Raw genomic sequence first — 20170 nt, forward strand, 5'->3', positions numbered from 1 at the left:
TGGGGAGTGGGCAAAGGGAGAAGTGCCATGAGGACTCAGAAGGGAGGCCAGATCCTCAGCCAGCTGTGAGGTCACGCAGAACACTGTGCCAGCCACCCCGATGACTTTTATAAAACGCGCCCAGACCTCTAAAGTCAGTTCATCCACTGGAAAAAGCCAGAAGGCTATGACCACCCTGGCCCCTGAAGAGTTGGCTCGGGGTGGAGGGGCCCCAGGTGAAGGGGCACAGTCACAAAAGGGAAAAAAACCCATTTTCATTTCAGCACGACACAGAGAGATGCTTCCTACAATTAACCCCAGTCTAACTTGGAGATTTCCTGTGTGGGCTCTTGTATGGTTCACATTTATTGAGCCCTTTTTCTGTACAAGGCACTGTGTATGTGTTACAAGGTTAACCCCCAGCGCCCATGAGACAGGTACTACTGTCATGTACGTGTCACAGACGGGGAAACAGAGGCTCTGAAAGCCCACAACAGACACCAAGGGCCTCACTGTCAATGCCATGCCCTGGTCTCCCTCCACACATGGCCAGCCACTCCCAGAATCTTTGGTATCAGGAGGGGAAAGAATGGACACCCTGGTGTGGCCCGAGGCTGAGGAGGAGGCCTGAAAGGGCAGGAGATGCTCAGAGCCTAGAGCTTACTGATGAGCCAGGCCCAGGCCTTGGCCCCAGGCCAGGTCCTTAGAAATGACACATGGAATGGCAACACCCTGGGCACTGGAACCATCCCGTCCAGGAGCCGTTAGAACATAATCATGGCCATGCCTAGCCCAGCAGTTCTGATTTCATTGGTCTGGTGGACCCGCTTTACATGAAAATCAGTCACCACCACAGTTTCCACCTCAACTCCACCAGAACAACCCAAACATGTTTATTCATCCATATTCCGTTTTATAAAAGTCTCTGATATGTACACAAACACATTGGTCTTCGAGTTTTGTGTCATTCTAGTCCCTTCCACAAGACAGCCCCATTGCCCCATGTGCTACAGCCTAGCTTTAATGACTGGGCAGAAAAGAGGCCCAGAGCCCTTTGGACAGCAGGACTTCCTTGTTACCCAGAAAAGTTAAATGCAAAGCAGGCATGGTATCAAGGCTCCCCACAACCTGTCACCCTTGCCTGAAACAGGCCAACTTGGGGAGCCAGAAGTCATCAGGCCAATAAGCAGCTGAGTGGCCACACTAGATGCTGCCCAGTGCACTTTGAGAACAGGGGGACAATCTTCCTTCCCCTGGAAAAGGGCATCCTCCTGGGAAAAAGGAGTTGCCAGGCGACATGTGGAGGCTGAGAAGGAAGAACACTCACCCCACCTTGAGGCCAGAGGCTGCTAATGTTAGCTTGGATGGCTAGAGCCAGAGGTGTGGTGCCAGAGGTGGTAGTGAGTGTGGGAGCAAGCTCTGGGGCCTGACCCAGAGGTTGAAATTTTGCCTATGTGAACTTGGGGTAGTTGCTTAACTTCTTTGTGCCTTGAATTTCCTTATGTGTAAATTCTAGATAGTAACAGAATCTACCTCTTAGGATTACAGTAAGAATTAGCTGAATTAATGCTTGTAAAATGCTTAGACAATGGTTAGCACATAGAAAGCACCCATTCAAAACTAGCAAGCTAGCACTAATACTCAGGAGGCCATGGCTGAGGGCTCCAGCTCCAGCCCTGCCTGAGTCTCCAGCTGTCAGTCATGACTGAGAAGGCATGACTGTGTGGCTGGCAAGCCCTGGCCCATCCCTGCTACACAGACAGGTTTGCTGGGTGGGGTGAACAGTATACAGAGGTGGCCGCCACTCTGACTCACTTGCAACTGCAGGATCTGCTTCTCTAATGCAGCTGCTTTGGACTCCAGAACCTTCCGCTGCTGGTCCTCTTGTCGTGCTGCCTCCGACTTCTCTGCCAGCTCCTTGCTGACCTTGCTGAGCTCCTGCCGGAGCTTGGCCAACTCTGCATTCTGCCTGCAAGACAGTCACCAGCCCCCAACTGACAGACAGAAGAGGGCTCAAGTCAGCTGTTGCTAGCCTGAGAGCTGCCCTTGGCTGACTGTGACTGTGACAGAAGCCTTCCCTCGGGACATCTGCTCTTTCCTAAGTAGTTGCCTGAATCTTGGCACTATTGCTAAAGCCTCTCCTGCATTATCAGCCAGGTGGGGTTTGACCAGCACGCTGTATGGACCAGAGAGAGCAAAGAGCAAAATGTGCACTAAAATATCCCATGGGCGCCCCTCCCAAACATCTGGAAATTCAGATTAAAAAAAAGGCAAGACACTCTCTTCCTCACTGCCAACCGGGGTCCAAACAAGCCCTGGGATGCAGGCTGGCAGCAGCAGCCCTCTGGAGTGAATCCATGTGCCCCATTTCACTGGAGGCCACCTGAAGCGGTAGGCTGAAGCACTTGACAAAACAGCTTTCAACACTGCACAGAAGGTGGGTGTCAGGACCAGAGAAGTTCAGGAGGGAAGAAGACTTGATTGACAGGAAAAAGAGGCAGCTCAACAGCTGCCTTTCCTAGTGTGAGGAGGTAATCAGCATGCAAGACAGGACTGACGGTCCAGCCAAGGGACAGCACCAGGCAAGATGAAGGGGCAAGACAAGACTGTCCACAACCATGGGAGGCAGAACACCTGGCCAAGACCAGCTCTGGCTGCTGCTGGGAGTGGACTTGGGTTTCCTCATCTGCACCAGGGAGGCCATCCAAAGCCCTCTGCAGGGCCGTCAGCTCATGCTGTGTAGTACCAAGATCCAAGGCTGGAGAGCTCACAGGAGAGGCTAGACTCCAGGATCGTGGATGAAGGTGGGCGGCTGAGTGGGTGGCCCCTTGGGACTGATCTGCAGCTCTGCGAGGGGCCTGGGAACACCCATACACATGGGCAGAGCTCCCACAGACTGACAGTCAGTGGCTGCCACCTCAGGGCAACAGGACTCCATGCTTTGGAGCTTTCCCCAGGATGGAGCCACAGTAAATGCTCCGTGATGGGAAGCCAGAGTGCTCCTCCATCCCCATGTTCACCTTCTGCTTGTGGCTGCTAAAAAGAAACTGCCACAAACCTCCAACCGGCTGACAGACCAGGGTGGAGATGAAGGCATGTACACCCAAAGGGGACCTCCGGAGAGAAGAAACCAGCCTGGGGAAGGTGGCCTTAGGATCTCACTCTGTGCCAGGAGGGCCACCAGCAAAACAGGCGTATGGGCACTGATTTCCCTCTCTGGTCTACATCCCGGGCATGTCCGTACTCTCTACCTTAGTCCATTCTCCTCTTAACAAAAGGAGATGCTCTGTGGATAATGCAGATCCCCAGAAAGTCCCTTCAGGATGCTTCAGGCCAAGGGAAGACAAAGAAATGTGAATAAAAAGAAAGTGCAGGGGGCGTCTTCAAGCCAGCCTGTTGAGAATGTAATGCTCAAACTAGAGTGTCAGAAGAACGCCAAGGTCTTTAACATGGTGAGGCTCCGTGCTGCCCTCTGGGGTCAGACACTTGCTGTGGACTTCCTAGCACTTCAGCTCCTGAGAGTCAACGCTGAGATCAAGAACTCTGCTAAGCAGGCTGGGCCGGTGTGCTGTGAAGCAGGACTTATCACCAATGCATCAAAAGCAAATGTTTCTCTAGCACAGACCCCACCCCCAGTGGAGAAGCAAGGCGCTCAGGCCCATGGCAGGTCCTTACACCACATCAAACTCTGATCTTGGACAATCCACTTGGCCTTGATACTTTAGGTCACAATCAGAAGTTTTTAAAAGCCTCAAATCAGGATGTTGTGAAGAGAGACATGGAAAAAGTATCTGCTCATCCAGGGAAGCAGATGCTGGCACCAGCCAGGACCTGAGGGGCACTTGCTCACAGGCATGGGCACGGGCATGTTGGAGCTCACTTCTCTCTGCAGCTTGGCCAACTGAGAGGATGCCAGCCAAGTGCTAGAGGGCTCAGCCACTCGGAACCAGCTAAGGGATGGAGGATGAGGGCAGAGCCCCAAATGGAAGGTGCAGAGGCACAAGCCAGGCCCAGATCCAGTGAGAAACTAGAGTGCACCAGCCACAGCCTGGCAAGAGGCTCGCGGACCCACCCCAGCACTGGAGGCCCACAGGACTGTGCCACTGCAGTCTGATTGGGGGCACTGAGCTTACTTGCTCTCCACCTGGCTCGTGGCTTGGTTCAAGGCATCCCTCAGGATAGAGTTCTCCTGCTGTAGGCGGGCCAGCTGTGTGTTGGGGCCATTCTCCAGCTGCTCCTGAAGAGTCCGGATCTAAAAACCATTGATGGGAAAAAAATAAAAAAAAAGTCATTGATGGGGTATCAGAGTGCTGCTCAGCCTTACACAAAGAGAGCTGACTTCTGGAGCAAGGTCAGTGAGGTCACAGCCTGCAGACAAAACCCTCAAGGGCTCCGCTTCTCCACACAAGGTGGGAAGGGCCACTAAGAACAAGCAATCTAAAAACTGAACAGCTCTAGCATCGGGAGCTTAGGGCAAAAAGTGACCCCCAGCCACAAACCTCTTCTCTCCTGAGGCCTCCCAGCTAATGGTCTCCAGGCGGCAAAGTGTTCAGCCGAGTCCCAGGCAAGCTTCACACACACTGCCTCTTAGGTCTGAGACAAAGGACACAGCCACAGCCACGGCTACACCTAGCCCAAGGAAGCCTCAGTTTCTGCCCTCTGGCCTCCTGTGGCCCACCATGAGTAGAACGCAGGCTGGAGAAGATGAGGCCCAGGACTCTGACTACACAGGTCAAGCTGGACAGGCCTTCCCTTGGCCCCATTCCAGAGCTGGGCAGTTCTTGGGCCTTTTGCTTTAGGTGATCCTCCCAACCTCAAGTGGAAAAGGCAGAGCCAGCATTACTCCAGGGTCACATGGAGGCTGAGAGCTTGACTCACAGGCACCCAGGAAACAGGACTCAGGGCTGGCCACTTGGGACCAGACTGTTTTCAAAAAGTGCTCTTTCAAATGTATGTTACATCTTCCCAGTTAGTAACATGAAACACACAGTAGGCTGGTTGCCACTATCTGGCCAGATAAAACAGGTGCTTCCTCCAAAAACGAACCAGATTCTGTAGCTCCCACCTCCACCCCCCAAGGGCATCCTCAGCTGCCCTTTGGGAAGCACTCCAGCCCACCCTGGTCCCCTGACAGTGCCCCCACACCACTGCGCACCTTGCCCTGCAGCTGTTGCACCTCCTTCACATGCCCCTGGTAGCTAGCCTGCATTCGGGCCTGCATGGCTGTGATCTCCTGCTCCTTGGCCACCAGCTGCTTTTTCACCTTGGCCTCCCCGGCTGCTGCCTTGGCCTTTTCTGCTGTGAACTCCTGGAGAAAGCAGAGGGCTGGTTAGGCAGGGGCAGAAGCTTATCAGATGGGACCAGATCATCAGAACGCAGAGCATCAAATGGGGCTGGGGCTGAGAGGAGCATCAGAGCAGAGCCACAAGACCCCTTTTCCCAAGTTCTCAGGCAGATCCACGCCAGCCACAGCAGACAACAAGCAGGAGACAAAAGGTTACCAGAAAACCCTGTTGGCCTGGCCAGTTAAGGGCTGGATGTCAGGCCTTAGCCACAATAGATGTAGTGGACACAGGCAGGAGGTGAGTAAACACAGAACACTCTCCCTGGGCTCTTCAGGGACCCTGGCTCAGCCCTGCTGGGATTACGACACTCCAGTTGGCTTGGTCCCTGACATCCAGGCCCCAGAACACCTACCTCTACTTGAGCACCTTTGTCAGGACTGACAAGGCTCCAAGTTTTGATGGCTGGGGTGGGGACATGGTTCACTGCCTGTCCCACCATGGCTGAGGAGTCAGCCCCCCTCCTGGAGGGCCTGGGTCTGTGTGGGCGGCCACTCAGCCCAGGAAATGTCTGCTCTGGGCAGTGTCAGATGCCACGATGAACACAGGATGCTGGGCTAAGGGAGAGAAGTTGGCTGGGATCTGCGTCAGCCCAGAAGGAATGGCAGTAGACGCAGCCTTGTGGAAACAGGGAGTCACAGTGCGAGGAAGAGTTTAGGCAATAGGCATCTAGGGAGGGGGTACTCTCTGGCCAGTGGCCTTCCAGCCAGAATGACAAGTACTTGGCATGGGTCCAGTTGGCCTGGGTGACTTGAATCCCATGAGATTCAAGGCCCTGTCCCTTCCCCATCCTGGGCAATGAATGAGAGAAATGGGAAATCCTCTCCTTCTCTAGGCCAAGGCTGCCAGGGACACCCATCCCAAAGGGCCAGAGTGTCCCTCCTGTCTGAGATGGGAAACAATCGGAGGCAAGGGGTGGGGCTGGGTGCATCATGGGCCATTAGGTATCAGCGCTGCTCTGTGTGGTTGAGATCCCTGGAACCCACTAGCCCTACTTTTCAAAGATAACTCTCCTCCTGGCTCCACCAAGGAGAGAGCCCACGGGAGCATGAGGTCCAGACTCCGGAACACTTCATTGATTATCTACAGAAATGGGAGGGGAGGCTGACACTGTGTGCCCTGCCCCCCTGGGTCTCATTCCTTACTCTCCATAAGGTAAGGATCTTGATCACCAGTTTAAAGTTGAGCTCACTGACCCTTGGGGAGGGGATGTTGTCCCAGGCTGGGGAGCAGCTGTAAGTGGCAGCGGTGGTCTGGAACCTGGGACTGAGTCCACAAGGGTCCCAGAAAGTGGGAGGAACAAAAAGGTGCCCCACTCCTCTGGCTGGCCCGGCATCTCTGAAGAAGCAGGGCAAGGCAATGCAGCAGGAATTCAAAGCTCCACCAAGCTTCCTCTAACACACATGCCCCTGCCAGCCCCACCAGCAAAACTCTACACACTAGCAATGCAGGAGACCCCTTCTAGTACAGGATCCAGGTTCGGAAGAAAAAAACCAAAACTCAGAGAGATCCTGGAGTGCCCACAGCCACACCAGCAGCAAGTGGTGCAGCCACATATGCGTCATCCTCTGCCCACCTCTGCTGGCCACACCTAATGGATACCCAGAGGCTGGCATTGAGCATCTGTCTAGGGACAGCTTTCCCCACCCTGGGCAGGACTCCTGCAGTTCTGGGCATCCAGCCGGGGTCCCAAGGCCAGCAGAATTCAATGGGATTTCCCTTTCTTTTGCCTCTGGGCTTTTTTAAGGGCATAGAAAGGCCAGCTTTCCCTCAGGGCATTTGTTTAGCCCTCCTTGGCTTCGTCTTCTTCTAAGAGCTCAGAATCCCAGGATTCCTCTTGTTTGTCCAATTCTTAATTCAGTTGCAAGGGTCAGATTCAGGGTCATTTTCTTGAAAGGCGTGCCCAGTGGTGGTGGGGACTGGAGGACTGGAGCCCAGTTTTCTTTGGGCTGGAAAAGGAGGCTTGGCACCATCACAAGCACTGCTGGCTCAGCAACGGCACTCTGCTCTCCAGCCCCAGAGTGGGCCCTACTCAGTGTGGACTTCCAAGGCCTGCTAAGGCACGGACAGAAGGCAGCGCCTGTTAAAACAGTCTGCCACCAAGAATATCTCCCACCCCACCCCTGGGAGCACATCCACCCTGAGGGTCTCCCTGACTGCATGAAGTTAGACCCCGATCTCCCAGGCTGAGAGAACACAGGATGGGGTCTACTCCAGAGCTTTGCCTCAGGACAGGGGCCCCATGACAGAGCACCTGGTACCTGAGAAGACGACAGCTAGAAAGATGGGGTTTTCCAGAGGGCTGCACCAAAGCCATGCATGGTTCCTTAAACCCACGCACAGGGCCCAGAGGACTGTCAGAAAGCCAGGACAGAGGTCTAGGGTGCCCACACCTGTTAACTCCTGCAGCTGGTGCCTGAAATGGTCCTTGAGCCCAACTCTGCTGGGACTTCACCCATTTGTGAAACATGGATCTGTCGCAGAGAATAATCCACAAGGGAAAGAAAACACGTGGAGGGAACAATATCCTATCCCTCTCACCAGCTCCTATGGGGAATGAAGAGGAACTTCCACACTCCCTCAAATTTAGTTTCTCATTTAACTTTCCTCATTGGTGCTGGGCTAGGAGACGTGACAAGAATGAAGTCAACACATCAGCTCTGTCCAAAATTCTCAACCGAGAAACGCAGGGACCTGATGCCCACAGGTTCCAGAAGCAAAGGAAGGAAGGATGACAATGCAAAACCCATTCGAGGTATCCTCTTAGCTGGCCTCGGGCCTTGGTAGCCACTTGGTGATAGGTGGCCTGCTGGGCCAATCCAAGCAAGGTAGCCAGAAACACCAGAAGGGACAGGTACAATGAATGGCACATTATTGCAATGATGACCACTGTGCTGAGACACAAGACTGGGGCTCTGGAAGGATTCCCAAGGGAAAGCACATTGAGTCTTCAAGGGCAGGGAAAACGTTTCCAGCCAGCTCAGCAGTGAGAAGCATATGAAGTTAATGGAAGGCAGGAGAAGGGGACCAGAGGAGGCGATCAAGGTGCAGCAGGTTGTGGAGCAGATGGGGATAGGAGACAGAGGTGGTGCTCAGGGTGCAGACTCAGGTCTGAAGATTAGGAGCCACTGGCAGAACTTAAAGAGGGTCTCGCAGGACCAGGTTAGCACTTGAGAGCCCAAGAGGACCTCCTTAGGCTACAAGGAGGAGGGTGTAGTCAGAAAAGGGAGGGTGGGACGCACCATCAAACATCTCCTCACCTTGGAGCCAAGGCCTGGATTCCTGGAGGGTGAGATGAGTAATGAAAACCAAGGGCTGCGCCCCTGCATATCTCACAGGCCCCTGCAGTTGGCAGCCAGAGAGATCTACCATGGGAGGGCTGGAAATGTATCTAGGCCTGAGGGGAGGGTTTGTAAACTAGCTGCCACGGTGGCTTTGGAAATCTTGTGAAGTAGCCACCACTGAGGGAGAGCAGTAAGTGTCCGGCACAAGGGGCAGTGTCTAAAGGACCTCTGCAGGATGCACTTGCCCAAGGTGGCCGAGACACCAGCAGTGGGGAAGAGGCCAACATAACTGTCAGAGGCTGCACCTATTCACTCATCACACCTGCCGAATGCAAGGAACTAGCCAGGCAACCACATGACCAACCAGCCGTGGAAACTCTCACTCCTATTTCTTCTCACTTGAACTTTACTTTGGGGGTGTCAACAAATTTTCACAGGCATTATCAGTTCATCCAGAAAGAGGGTATGAAAGAATGGCTCCCCTAAACCACAGACTCTTAACCAGTAGTGTGCTGGTCAGCTGGCTCTCAAGAGGGAGGGCTGTGATTTGTAGTGCAGGCCCACTTCCATGGTGTAAATGCTCCTGGCATAGGGCACACTACGGAGTGTCTACCAGGAAGAGACATGTGCAATCAGCTCTTGGGAGGAGGGCAAATGGCTCCAGCCACCCTGCATTTAACCAACAAAAGGTAGGCTCGCATGAAGGCCACGTGTGGACAGATTTGAGAAGAGAGGCACCCACACCCTGCCCTGGGCAGAAGCTACCAAGCTCTAGTGAAGGCCGAGACCTGCCTTTTTCTTTCCTTCTCCTGGGCAGAGCATTAACCAAGAGTAATCAACCAAAGGCTCGTCTTCTACTCCTGCCGTCTCCCACCAAACTTTGTCATTTGGCTCAGAGCCATAGCCCTCCGATTTAGGACAGAAACTCAGGCTGCCTCATTTCTGATTCTTCTCCAATGGGCAGATGGAGATGCCCAGAGGAGGGGCTGCAGCCCAGACATCGTGAGGCATCCCGAGGCCCAGGCAATCCCTCTGCGCCTCCTGCACCAATGGAGGAGGCAGGTAAGCAGGGAGAGGGTGCGAGCAATGCTCAGTGTTTTGCTGGGAAAACCTAGCCCACAGGCTAGGGCACCAGGACATTCTCCTCAGGAGAGGGGAGAAGCCCCAGTGAGTTCTGGCAGCAGAGAGCAGCCCCTTGTGCATGTGCCTGACTCATCTGACTGTTGTTCACTAAGTACAAAGGTTACACACCAGCCATCAGCTGACACAAGAACAGGCTTTCCCTGTAGGATCACTCCACAGACAGCAGAAAGGGAGAAAAGCAGCACCCCCTGCCCAGTTCCCCATGAGTGTTTGCTCCAAGTCTCAAGAGAACTACTGTGGACCAACTGTGCCCGTCCTCCTTCCAGGGTGTATGCCCTAAAACGATGGCCTGCCACTGTGGGGCAGGCCAGTGACGTCATGCCGCACCCCCATCGCATACTGAGGGCCCTAGCCCCTACTTAACGACCCTGCACTTAGTCCTGAGAAGGCAGCCACCACAGGGGCTTCACAGGCTGGCCTCAGGCGCCAGGGTCGCAGTGGGCGTTGGTTTGAGGGAGTTACATTTGGCAGGCCCGAGTGAGGAGCCACAGTGGGGAGGCGACCCCACAATCCAGGGGCAGCCCTGGCCACAGCCCAGGGGCGCAGGGACAGGGCTTGCGCTCAGCAGTACCTTATTAAGTTCCCTCAGTTTGCTCTTGGCAGCAGCCGCATCTTCCTGCTCTGTGGCCAGCAGCTTTTCCTTCTCTTCCAGCTGGCGTTTCAGAATCGCCACAGGGTCACCCTTCTGCGTGGCCTAGAAATGTCCACAGAGCCACATTAACAGAGGGTACAGACAGACCCTTGGTTTGTCCCCCCAACCCAGCAATCAGAACCTGACCCAGGAAAAGAGCAGTGTACCAATGAAGTAGGAGGAGTTTCAAGACAAGCAGATTCCAACATGATTCCAGACACTTCTGGGGGGAGGCACCTCTGCCTTAGCCACCCACTCTGTAGAGCCTCCAGAACCCACGTGCACAGAAGCTGTTTAGCAAAAGCATCTTTGAGGCAGTTTTTAGAAGCATGGTGTTTCCGATGAACTCGGGTCAATGGTGGCCAGGGCCTCTTCCTGCCCCACTGAGGGCAGTGGCCATTGTTTCTGCTCCAGTGCCCACTGTTAGTGGCTGTGTATAGCCTATAGGCTGCTGGCTGAAGCACAGAAGCCATGGGAGGGGAAGTGTATTCTGGGGACAGTAACCTGAAGGGAGTTCAGGCCTCTCTCCTCAGAGAGAGTGGTCATCCTGACCTTCTCCAGCCACTCACACCCAGGAAACCTCCCCCCATGCTCACTAAGTGAGCAGCTCCCTGAGACTGCATGACCCATCACAGCTCAGCAAGGGCAAGGAGCAGGGGAAGCCCCACTGGCCTCTCAGGACATTCACCAACGTCTTGAACCACTAAGCTGTTACAAAAATCTCCATCAAAATTTCCTACAACTCCAACTCTGATTAAGGAACAAATAAATATGTGTCACGCAGCACTTGGCCAGCCTCTGAACTGGCCAACAGCAGGAGGGAAGGTGCTTCTGGGCCCATCACAGGGTTCCCTCACTCACAGTGTATCCCTACACACATTCCTTCCTGCACCCGGAGCCCTGGCCACAAACCGGCCAGGCCCCAGCTACTGTGTTCCATCCCTAGCTCTGCACTGGTTCTTTGTGTTTCAGTGGTCCGGCCAAAGCTGGTCTGTGGCTAAAGCCAAAGGATGTGCCAGGTGATTCACGCAGCCTCTGCTTGGGAAAGGGCAGCAGGGTTTTGCTGAGAAAGGTAAGTGGAAGCTGTTCCCTGTGCAGCTTAGCCAGCCAGGTGTGACCAGCCTTAGGACCAGGTAACCACTACAATTCACAGGTCCCTGAGTGGGAGAGAATAAGGGCACAACTACCCAGGCCAGCTGCAGAGGCCACTGAATGTGGACAGGGGAGTGTGGGCCCACCTTATGCCAGGTGTCCTGAATGATGCCAGCTTTCTCAGACAGGATCTCAATCAGCCGCTGGGCCTCACCCTCGCTGAAGACCATGCTTCCGACTGTGGAGACCAGCGTTTTGTAGGGGAGGTAGAGAGGACTGTCGGTGTCCAGGGGCCCTGTGCAGAGGGAAGGAGCAGGGACTCAGACATAAGTAACCAAGCCCCTCACACCCCGAAGCAGCAGGAGCCAGTCAGAGCTGAGGACTCTGTCCAGCTGCCTGGAGTACGGCTCCTTGATTTACGATGGGTTTACGTCCCAACAAATTCATCGTAAATTGAAAACATTGTAAGCCAAAATGCATTTAATGTACCTAACCTACTGAACATCATGGCTCAGCCTAGCTGACCTTAAACGTGCTCATAACACTTACATTAGGCCACAGTTGCGCAAAGTCATCAAACACAGAGCCTATTTTATAAGAGAGTGTTGAATATCTCATGCAATTTATTATGTGTATCACTTTCAAATCATCATAAAGTTGAAAGACTATAGTAGGAATGATGGGTGAGTCGGGGACTGTCTGTACTCAGAAATGGAATAGACTGAGGGCCTTGCTCAACCTTCCTGACTGTCCAAAGGTAGCCGAGGAGGTCCCCAAGCAAAGAAAGGCGGAGTTTTCCTGGGTTGAGGGAGATACTCCCCACCCTTATGATCAAAATAAGCAGAATTAATCAAGGCAAAGGTGCTTTTTCCTTCTTTCTCAGATAGGATCCTTCTTTCTTCCTTTTTTTCTCAAACAGCCCAGCAAGGCTCACCCCCTGCATGACCAAGCCCTATGGCCCTGTGGCCCTGATGACCAGTGAGCCTGTAATCCCCCACAAACACAGGTGCCCACAGCTGCACCCCATGGCCAGGGGAGAAGCATGGAAAGCAAAAGGCCCAGGTCTCCAAGGTTGCTTCTCTGAGGCCCCAGGGAAAAGGAGGCTGCCTCCCACACATCCAGGTTCAAACACGATTTCCGGCTCTCCCTGGATAAAGCTTAGGCACATTTTAGGAGACAGATGCTGGGCTGGGTTCTTCCAGAATGGGCCTGAGCCCTCCTCAGTCCATTAGTGACCTCTGGAGGAGACAGAGACATTTGCCGAAAACTGATGGTCACTTCTGAAACACTTCTGATGCCACCCCTCAAAAAACTTTGCTCTCATTGCAGGCTCTCAAAGCAAGAAAGATTGAACTGAGGTGCCCCGTCTAGCAGGAGCCCTGCCTGAAATGCCCGGGGAATTCCTTATGCTGAGGCTCAAAGCTGCCCTACCACTAAGTGACAGGGCCAAAAATGAGCTGAAACCAAGAAAACAAGCTGACCTGTAGCGGCCCCTTTAGCTAAGCCCACCTCACCAAGGACAATGAATGCAGGAGGTTTCCATAGCAACCCTAAATTCTCTGGCTTGTCACAATATTTTCATCACAAATCAAAACATTTAGCATGATACCTTAAGAAGGGGAATGTGGGACATGGGGGAGCTGGTTGCTATGAGCACCTTCATTTTAGAGCTTTCTACCTTGGTGAACCTCAAGATTAGAAATAACCATGGTGACATTAAAGGTCTAAGAGCTCAAGGGTATACTGAAAATGGGTGGTTGTGTGGGTGGGGGAAGGCCTATCCCCTTTAGCCTTCTGTCTTTTCATTGAAATATATATAAAATAAGCAGTAATTTTAATGGTAAACTTATGAACACTAGAAAAAAATTCTGAGTACAGCTAAGCCAAAAGAAAATTAAAAACACTCTCTAGTTCACTATCAGGAGAAAACCCCACTGATAGCATTTTGGTTTAAGGGCTTCCTGTTTTCCTCCCTCAGCCTGTAGACAGATGTTTACTGCCAGTGTTTTCCAGAAGGAGGACCACTCGTTTCAAATACACCACTGGAGTAAGACTGGGCAGCACAGTCTCTCTGAAGCTGATCACTGCACAGACAATTTCCTGTGATCACTCACAAAGTCCACTCCTGGGCTGTCTGGTACACTGGCCACCAGCCACAGGGGCTACTGGACAAAGGAAATGTAAACTGAGGTGTGTGACAAGTGGGGGTACACTATGGATTTCAAAAATTCCATATAAAAAAGTTACATATCTGTCATAATTTCTTATATTGATTGTATGTTGAAATTATAATATTTTGGATAAACTGGGTTAAATAAAATACATCCTAAAATGAATTCCATTTGTTTCTTGTTTGCCTTTTTAAATGTGGCTACTAGGAAGGTTTAAATTCCATACATGGTGCACACATGTGGCTCACACTGTATTACTACTAGACAGGCCAGTTGGCTCCTTTTCAGCCCCAGGGACCCCAAAGCACTCCCCGCTTAAGTCCTGGCAGCCCCTGTCCCCACAGAGGCCTCAGAGTGACCACGGGCTTGGGCCTCTCTTGAAGGCCATCCTTCTAGGCCCCCTGAGGCCCCAAGTGCACTGCTGGGGTGAAGGGAACATCAAGGTAACACAACTACACTTGTCTGTGAAATGTCATTTCCTTCACAAGCATCAATCACCCACTGGTCTTGAGAAATGTGCATTCCCTCCTGGAGGTCTAGGAGAGATGGACCCCAAGACACCCAGTCCACAAACCATTTCTGAGAGTACTCTGTGAGAGTGTCATTCTAATATATCTTTAATTAAACTTTAAGTGTAATTATATTAAATTTTATTAGATATAGTAATGAACAAATAAAAACTTCTAACAAGTGAAACAATCCAAAGCTATGTACAGCAAAACTTAATTCTCCCCTATCCATTCCCCTCACAGAAACTTTCCTGGCCTTCTCCATCCTCATACAAACACTATCTTCTACATTATTTTTAGAGGGCTATAACTTTACATTTTCATTAAGTCTTTTAGGTAAGAATGGTGCTGTCTCTATGGTTCCCAAATCAGGGAAGTAAAACTGAAAGGAAAAAAGACGTGGAAGCAGGAACCAGAACTTGTGGACATCTGTGGGGGTCACATTTATCTCGGTTTCAAGATCCTCTCGCCACATCAGCAGCACTAAGCCCACCCTGACGAGGTACCCGTTACTAGGAGACAGGCACACTGACTACATCAACAAACAGCATACTAACAGGAGTTAATACGTGTCTGCACATCACACGTCTCCAGCCAATACTCAGAAGATTAGAAATAATCCTTGGTATTGTGAAATCTTAAGGTACTTAAATAAATTTGTCAAAGATTCAACATCTAATCTCTCCAACCACAGACTTCATAAAGACTGTGAGGCAGTGAAATCTTATGAGATCAGCTCACTGAGGGCCTGCTCCTGTAGCTGATGTTTTGCCTACTTTGGTAAATCTGCAATACCAGCAACAGGCCAGGGAGGCCAGGGGAGGAATGAGGCAGCAGGAGAGTGAAGAGGGAGAGGCAGCATCCCACTGCTCTGGAGTAATCCAGGCGCCTGTCTGGCAGGGATGGGACAGGCCTGGGCTCAGGGGGAAGCCTCTTCTGAGCAGGGTGGCCTTGGGCATGTTCCTTCACCTCCAGGCGATGGACCTCATGATCTGAACCAGAAGCCTCAGGGCTGCGGACTTGTTTAGGAGAGCTGGAAACAGATTTTTATGTGCCATCTCCTGACCTTTAGTGCTGACAGCAACCTCAATGAAAAACAGATAAAGAAAACCACTGTGGGGCTAACCAAACACAACCATGGGTCAAGTCCAGCCTTCATGTCACCTCTGCCCTTGGGCAAAGGCACCATAGTCACAACAAGGCCCCTGGTGGCCTGAGCTCGAATTCCAGCTCAGCTCCTTCCTGCCTGCTCATCCTGGACAAGTGGCTTCACCTCTGTTTGCCTGTTTCCTCATCTGTGAACTGGGGGTGATTGTTCCTCCCTTACAGCCTCACTGCAGCTGGCTGGAACAATGCCTGCTACAGGGTAAAGCACTGAAGAATCCACTCACAGGGCCACCTTCAAGCCCCAGTCGCAGACGCTGACCTCTGCCCGGACAGTGCACCTAGGAGGGAGAGCTCAGGGTGGCTTAAGCAATTCTGCCCCTTCTCCTACTCCCATTAATGGAATGGAAGTCATACAAAGGGGGTGCCCAGGAGCCTGCCCTCCATGGACAGAGCACCACAGGCTGTGGACCCTCTGACTCCTGCCTTGCACTGCTGTCCTCACACAGCAGGTTAAAGGGGCAGCGCAAAGAGGTAAGCAAGGAGCCATCTCCTTCCTGGGCTCTCAACTCAGATAATGGGCATAATGCTTCAAATTCCAAAACTAAGCTCCCTTTTGTGACCACAATGGAGGCTTAATCACTTAAAATTAAACGTGTCTTTCAAAAAAAGGCACACAGGAATCTCTGTCAACTGGGGTCCTTTGGGAAAAATTTCTCTCTACCTGCATAGTTACCAGGCTCCCCAGCTGGCAGGTTCCAGCCAAAGAAGACTCATTGGGTCCCACAGCCCAGCACTGCTTTAGTACCAGCCCCTCCAGTACACAGTTCCTGGAACTCTCCTGGCACTGCTCATGTCCAGCTTACTAACTCAACACAGAGGGCATAGGAACCTCTCCAGTAACTGCCTCCTGAGCTCCAGACAGCTGGTGATCAATGGGAGACTATTGCCATAGCCCTGCCACGGCTCCAGCTCAACTCCAGCTGTTGTTGCAGGTGCCTGGCAGTCCTGCCTAGGGCAGCCAGATCCAGGTGGTCCTCATACACAAAGTATGGACCTACTGTGTATCTGGCAGTTTACAAAAGGCTGGGCCTGAAAAGGTAAGCTGGGGTGAAAGTGCCAGTTAAGACAGGCGGAGGAGACACAGGACACGTGGTACTCACGCAGCAGAGCCACAGAGGGAATCTGGGGAGTGTGCGTCGCTGCAGAAGCAACTATGGCTGTTTCCTTGGATTGGAGAAAAAAGCGATCTGTTAGCTAACTGGGAAATTGTGCTCTTCATGATGTCTAATGGATTTTTTTTTAAATCCATAAGTTGCATGACTTTATTCCCCTCAAATTCCAAAAAAAATCAACTTCATATCTGAACCATGAACACCACCTACAGCTTCTCTAAGACGTGGCAGTCCCACACTAATACTTGGCTTGCTTCCCTAGGAGATGCTTTTGTTCTTTTAAAAAAGAAAAGAAATGGATCTGAAGAACTAAGAGAAAGTGAATAAAGGCTCAGAAGCCCCACAGAGATCCCTTCAAAGCTGCAGACCCTGAAGAACTTAGCTAAGTTCAAAAGAAAGAGTATCAAACTTACTCTCAACACACAGCTGTCTGGCGCCTCAGCCCTCAGGGGGCGCCACAGAGGCTCAGGCTCGAGCTCTGATCCCTGCCTTGGCATTTGCTGGCTGCGTATTTCTGGGATGTCTCAAAACAGAGCTGAGCTTGGGTTTCTGTTTTTGTAAAACAGGTAAAAATACAAATCTACCTTTCGGAATGTTAGGGGCATACATTCATGGAGGAGAACTTCATGAACCAAGCACCTAACCAAACATCTGGTTGAGAGCAATGGCATCACGTTCCCTGTGCTGCCCCAGCACCAGGCCCCAGACACAGCAAGCCCACAGCACAAAGGACAGCATGGGGGGAAGGGAGGTGGAACAGGAGGAAGGAAGGGGTGGTTTCCTTATCAAGTTACACAGTTGAAGATGAGGCCCCTGCTAAGCTACAGACACCTTGAGTAAAGTTTTCCTGGTAGATCTGAAAATTTCTCCACATCTCCCTGACCTCTGGTGACCCCTGTCCCATTCATTAGGTTATAAAACATGATCCTATTTACATTTCCACCTGCTCGCTCTGGCAGAGGGAGGAGTGGCCTGTTGAGCCTGGCACAACATGCAGCTGCTAGGCCCCCGGTTCGCAAATGCAAGACCCACCTTCACATTTCCTTCTAAGCTCAGTTCCTGAGCATTTACTGGGAACCCAGGCCTGGGGCAGGCATGAGAAGAACTGGCCACTTTCTTTCTCCACCTGACCCCCTAAAAGTACAAGGACATCTTTCTGCTGCTCAGAGGACGCTCAGGGGACCTCTGGTCAGGGCTGCACTGCTCACAGCACTCAAAAGGACAGGAGTTCTGGTTGGTACAACGAGGGCCTGTTTATTTGACTCAGACAAATAATAGAGTTTTTGTTTCTTTTCTATTTAAAAAAATACATGTTACAGAAAAACTGGGAAATAATGCAGAAGAGTGAAAAGAAAATACTAAGTTTTACCCATAATCCTGTCCCCCAAAGATGCCCTCTTTCTCCCACATGGGCTGTGTGTCTGACAATGTGGTCATCATGGGGTTGTAAACACCTGTCTCCTGGAGGGTGGCTGGGCTCTACTGGACCCTGTCCTAGTGGCCTTCTGGCCCCAGAGTAAAGTCTGCATCTGTAGACAGGGAGTGTGTCAGGTATAAAGCCATCCAAGAGAGGAGGGCCATGCCCAGGGCATCCATTGGTTTCGGCCTTGCTCAGCTGCTACTCCACGCAAACCAAGCTCCAGCAGAAGCCCTATGTCCTAGAGCACATCTAAATGGGGAGTCTCCAGCACGAGCATCCTGTACATGCCAAGGCTAAGTCTTGGTTTATCCAGGGCCTAGACCCACACCGTGCTAATCTGAACTTACTTCCAGGTCCTAGGACAAACAGCTCTCCTGAAAGTGTAATGCTAACATGCCCATAGCACACGCTAGGTTTGGGGGAGGCAGGCCATCATAACTATGCAAGCAAGGACTGAGGACAAAAATAGGTTTTTAAAAAACCACCACCACCACATACACACATTTCCTGTGAAAGAAACATGGCTTTCCTAACGGGCACCACGCACACGGGCTGAGTAACTATCAGAGAATGAATCAACGGAGGTCCGCATGGCACTGCGAACGCTTAGGAGCTTTAATTCTGGGAAATTTCCACTTCTCTATGGTTCCGTGAATTCCCTCTTCTCCAAACACTGAGACAAGACAACATGCCCTTTGTTTCATAAACAGGTATTTTCTCCTTGTTCCACACCTGCATTTATGACCCTCCCCTGAAACTGTCACCATTTCCATGGTGCCACGAGCAGCAGTCAGCAGGAGGGCGATGGAAGCATTCATGTGGGCCTCTTGTGCTCTGCGACAATGGTAAATAGTGAAATGTGTTTGAAGAGTGAGGCTGTCTTGTCTTCCTAAATTAAAAACGTACCTACCTTCTGACTTAGTGATCACATGTCTAGGTCACATGTCTATTTTCTAGAGATACTCACACAATATATAATTTTAGCAGCAAAAAACCACACACTACTTAACGTCATTTAAATAATGACACATTCATGCTCTGAAAAGTGGCAGCCCTGTAGGAGATGTCACCAGTACGCTTGTAAGTAAAGAAAGCCAGTTCCAAAGCTGCGTGCACTGTAGGCCCCATCCAATGCGTCTGATGTGATGAGCAGAGTATCTCCTGGGGGTCCCCCTGGGAAGTGAGTGGTAAATGGGACAAAATGGAAAGAAAAACTTTGTATTTTCACCCTCCATCAGTCTATACCGCTTGAATTTTGTTTGCTGGAAGCACATATTTAAAAAGCAACAAATTTTAAAAAGCAAGGATTAGGAAGGCAGGTGTTCACTGTCAAATCTGGCCTCAGACAAGTGGTAAAAGCTGTCACGTGGCCCTGATCTGCTCTTGTAGGAAAATTAGATCACAAGTTCTGGAATAGTTCCAAGTTGGACCTGTAGAAGTGTGTCCTGTGCCCGCCTCCACACCTGCTGGGTCTCCCTCTGGGCATCTGTCAGAGAGGGCCCCATCTGGTGATGACTAAGGAAGCAACCCTGCCTCTGGTGGACCCCAGCTCTGGGGCAGGTTTTGCTACTGATTTGTCACATGTCATGGCCAGCCGTAGCCTCCATGACCTCCTTTGCCACATCTCACTGTGCTATGGAAGACAACAGGAGCTCACCCCCACCCCACTCAGAACACAGGCAGACAGAACAAAGCAGAAAGGAGCTACATGTACCACAAGGCTACAAGCACATTTGTTTGCAGAGTCACCTGTAAGGTGACCCAAGAGACCATCACCCTAATGACTCTTGTTTAGAGTAGCGCTGTCCAGCAGAAGTTACTGTGCTGATGGAAACATTTTCCTTCATCTGTACTGCCCCAAAGGGCAGCTGCTGGCCACATGTGACCACTGAGCATTTGGAACATGGCTAGTGTAACAGATTCTTTCATTTTATTGACTTTTGATTGACTCAAATGTTAACTTACATGGATGGCCCCATGTGACTAGCAGCTTCCATAGTGGACAACACAGACCTAGACTCTAGCTCTTTGGTGCCCATGGTCAAAACCTCATGGCCCTGGAACCTTCTCTGAGTCAAAATCTCCTCAATTTGGAGGAAGAACTCCCTTCCTGGCCTGCTCCACACCAGTGATTGGGAACCTACTCCCCAAGTACTTCCCCACTGTCATCAGGCCACCTCCCCGCCAACTAAGGCTACTCTCCAGGTCCCTGAGTTTCTGGACACCCAGGGCCAGCCAACCCACCCAGAGCTATGACCACAGTTCCCTTCTCCAGGGCATGCATAGCCCTGGAGAAGCTGGAGGTAGAAAAACCCTGGAC

The 20170-nt window shown here is 51.6% G+C and overlaps 1 protein-coding gene across 2 annotated transcripts in view; it reads right to left on the reverse strand.

Annotated features, from left to right (window-relative positions):
• Positions 1–20170, reverse strand: part of RRBP1 (ribosome binding protein 1) — a 55712-nt gene that overhangs the window by 13538 nt on the left and 22004 nt on the right. For both annotated transcript variants that reach the window (XM_087818887.1, XM_087818886.1), the window contains exons 3-7: positions 11618–11766; positions 10320–10442; positions 5135–5287; positions 4113–4231; positions 1795–1948 (exon numbers count right to left, since the gene is read on the reverse strand). In XM_087818887.1, coding sequence (XP_087675013.1) covers positions 1795–1948; positions 4113–4231; positions 5135–5287; positions 10320–10442; positions 11618–11766 — 698 coding nt within the window. The remainder of the gene's footprint in view (positions 1–1794; positions 1949–4112; positions 4232–5134; positions 5288–10319; positions 10443–11617; positions 11767–20170) is intronic.

Source organism: Miniopterus natalensis, chromosome 7, assembly GCF_054644295.1.
Source record: "Miniopterus natalensis isolate mMinNat1 chromosome 7, mMinNat1.hap1, whole genome shotgun sequence".
NCBI lineage: Eukaryota > Metazoa > Chordata > Mammalia > Chiroptera > Miniopteridae > Miniopterus > Miniopterus natalensis.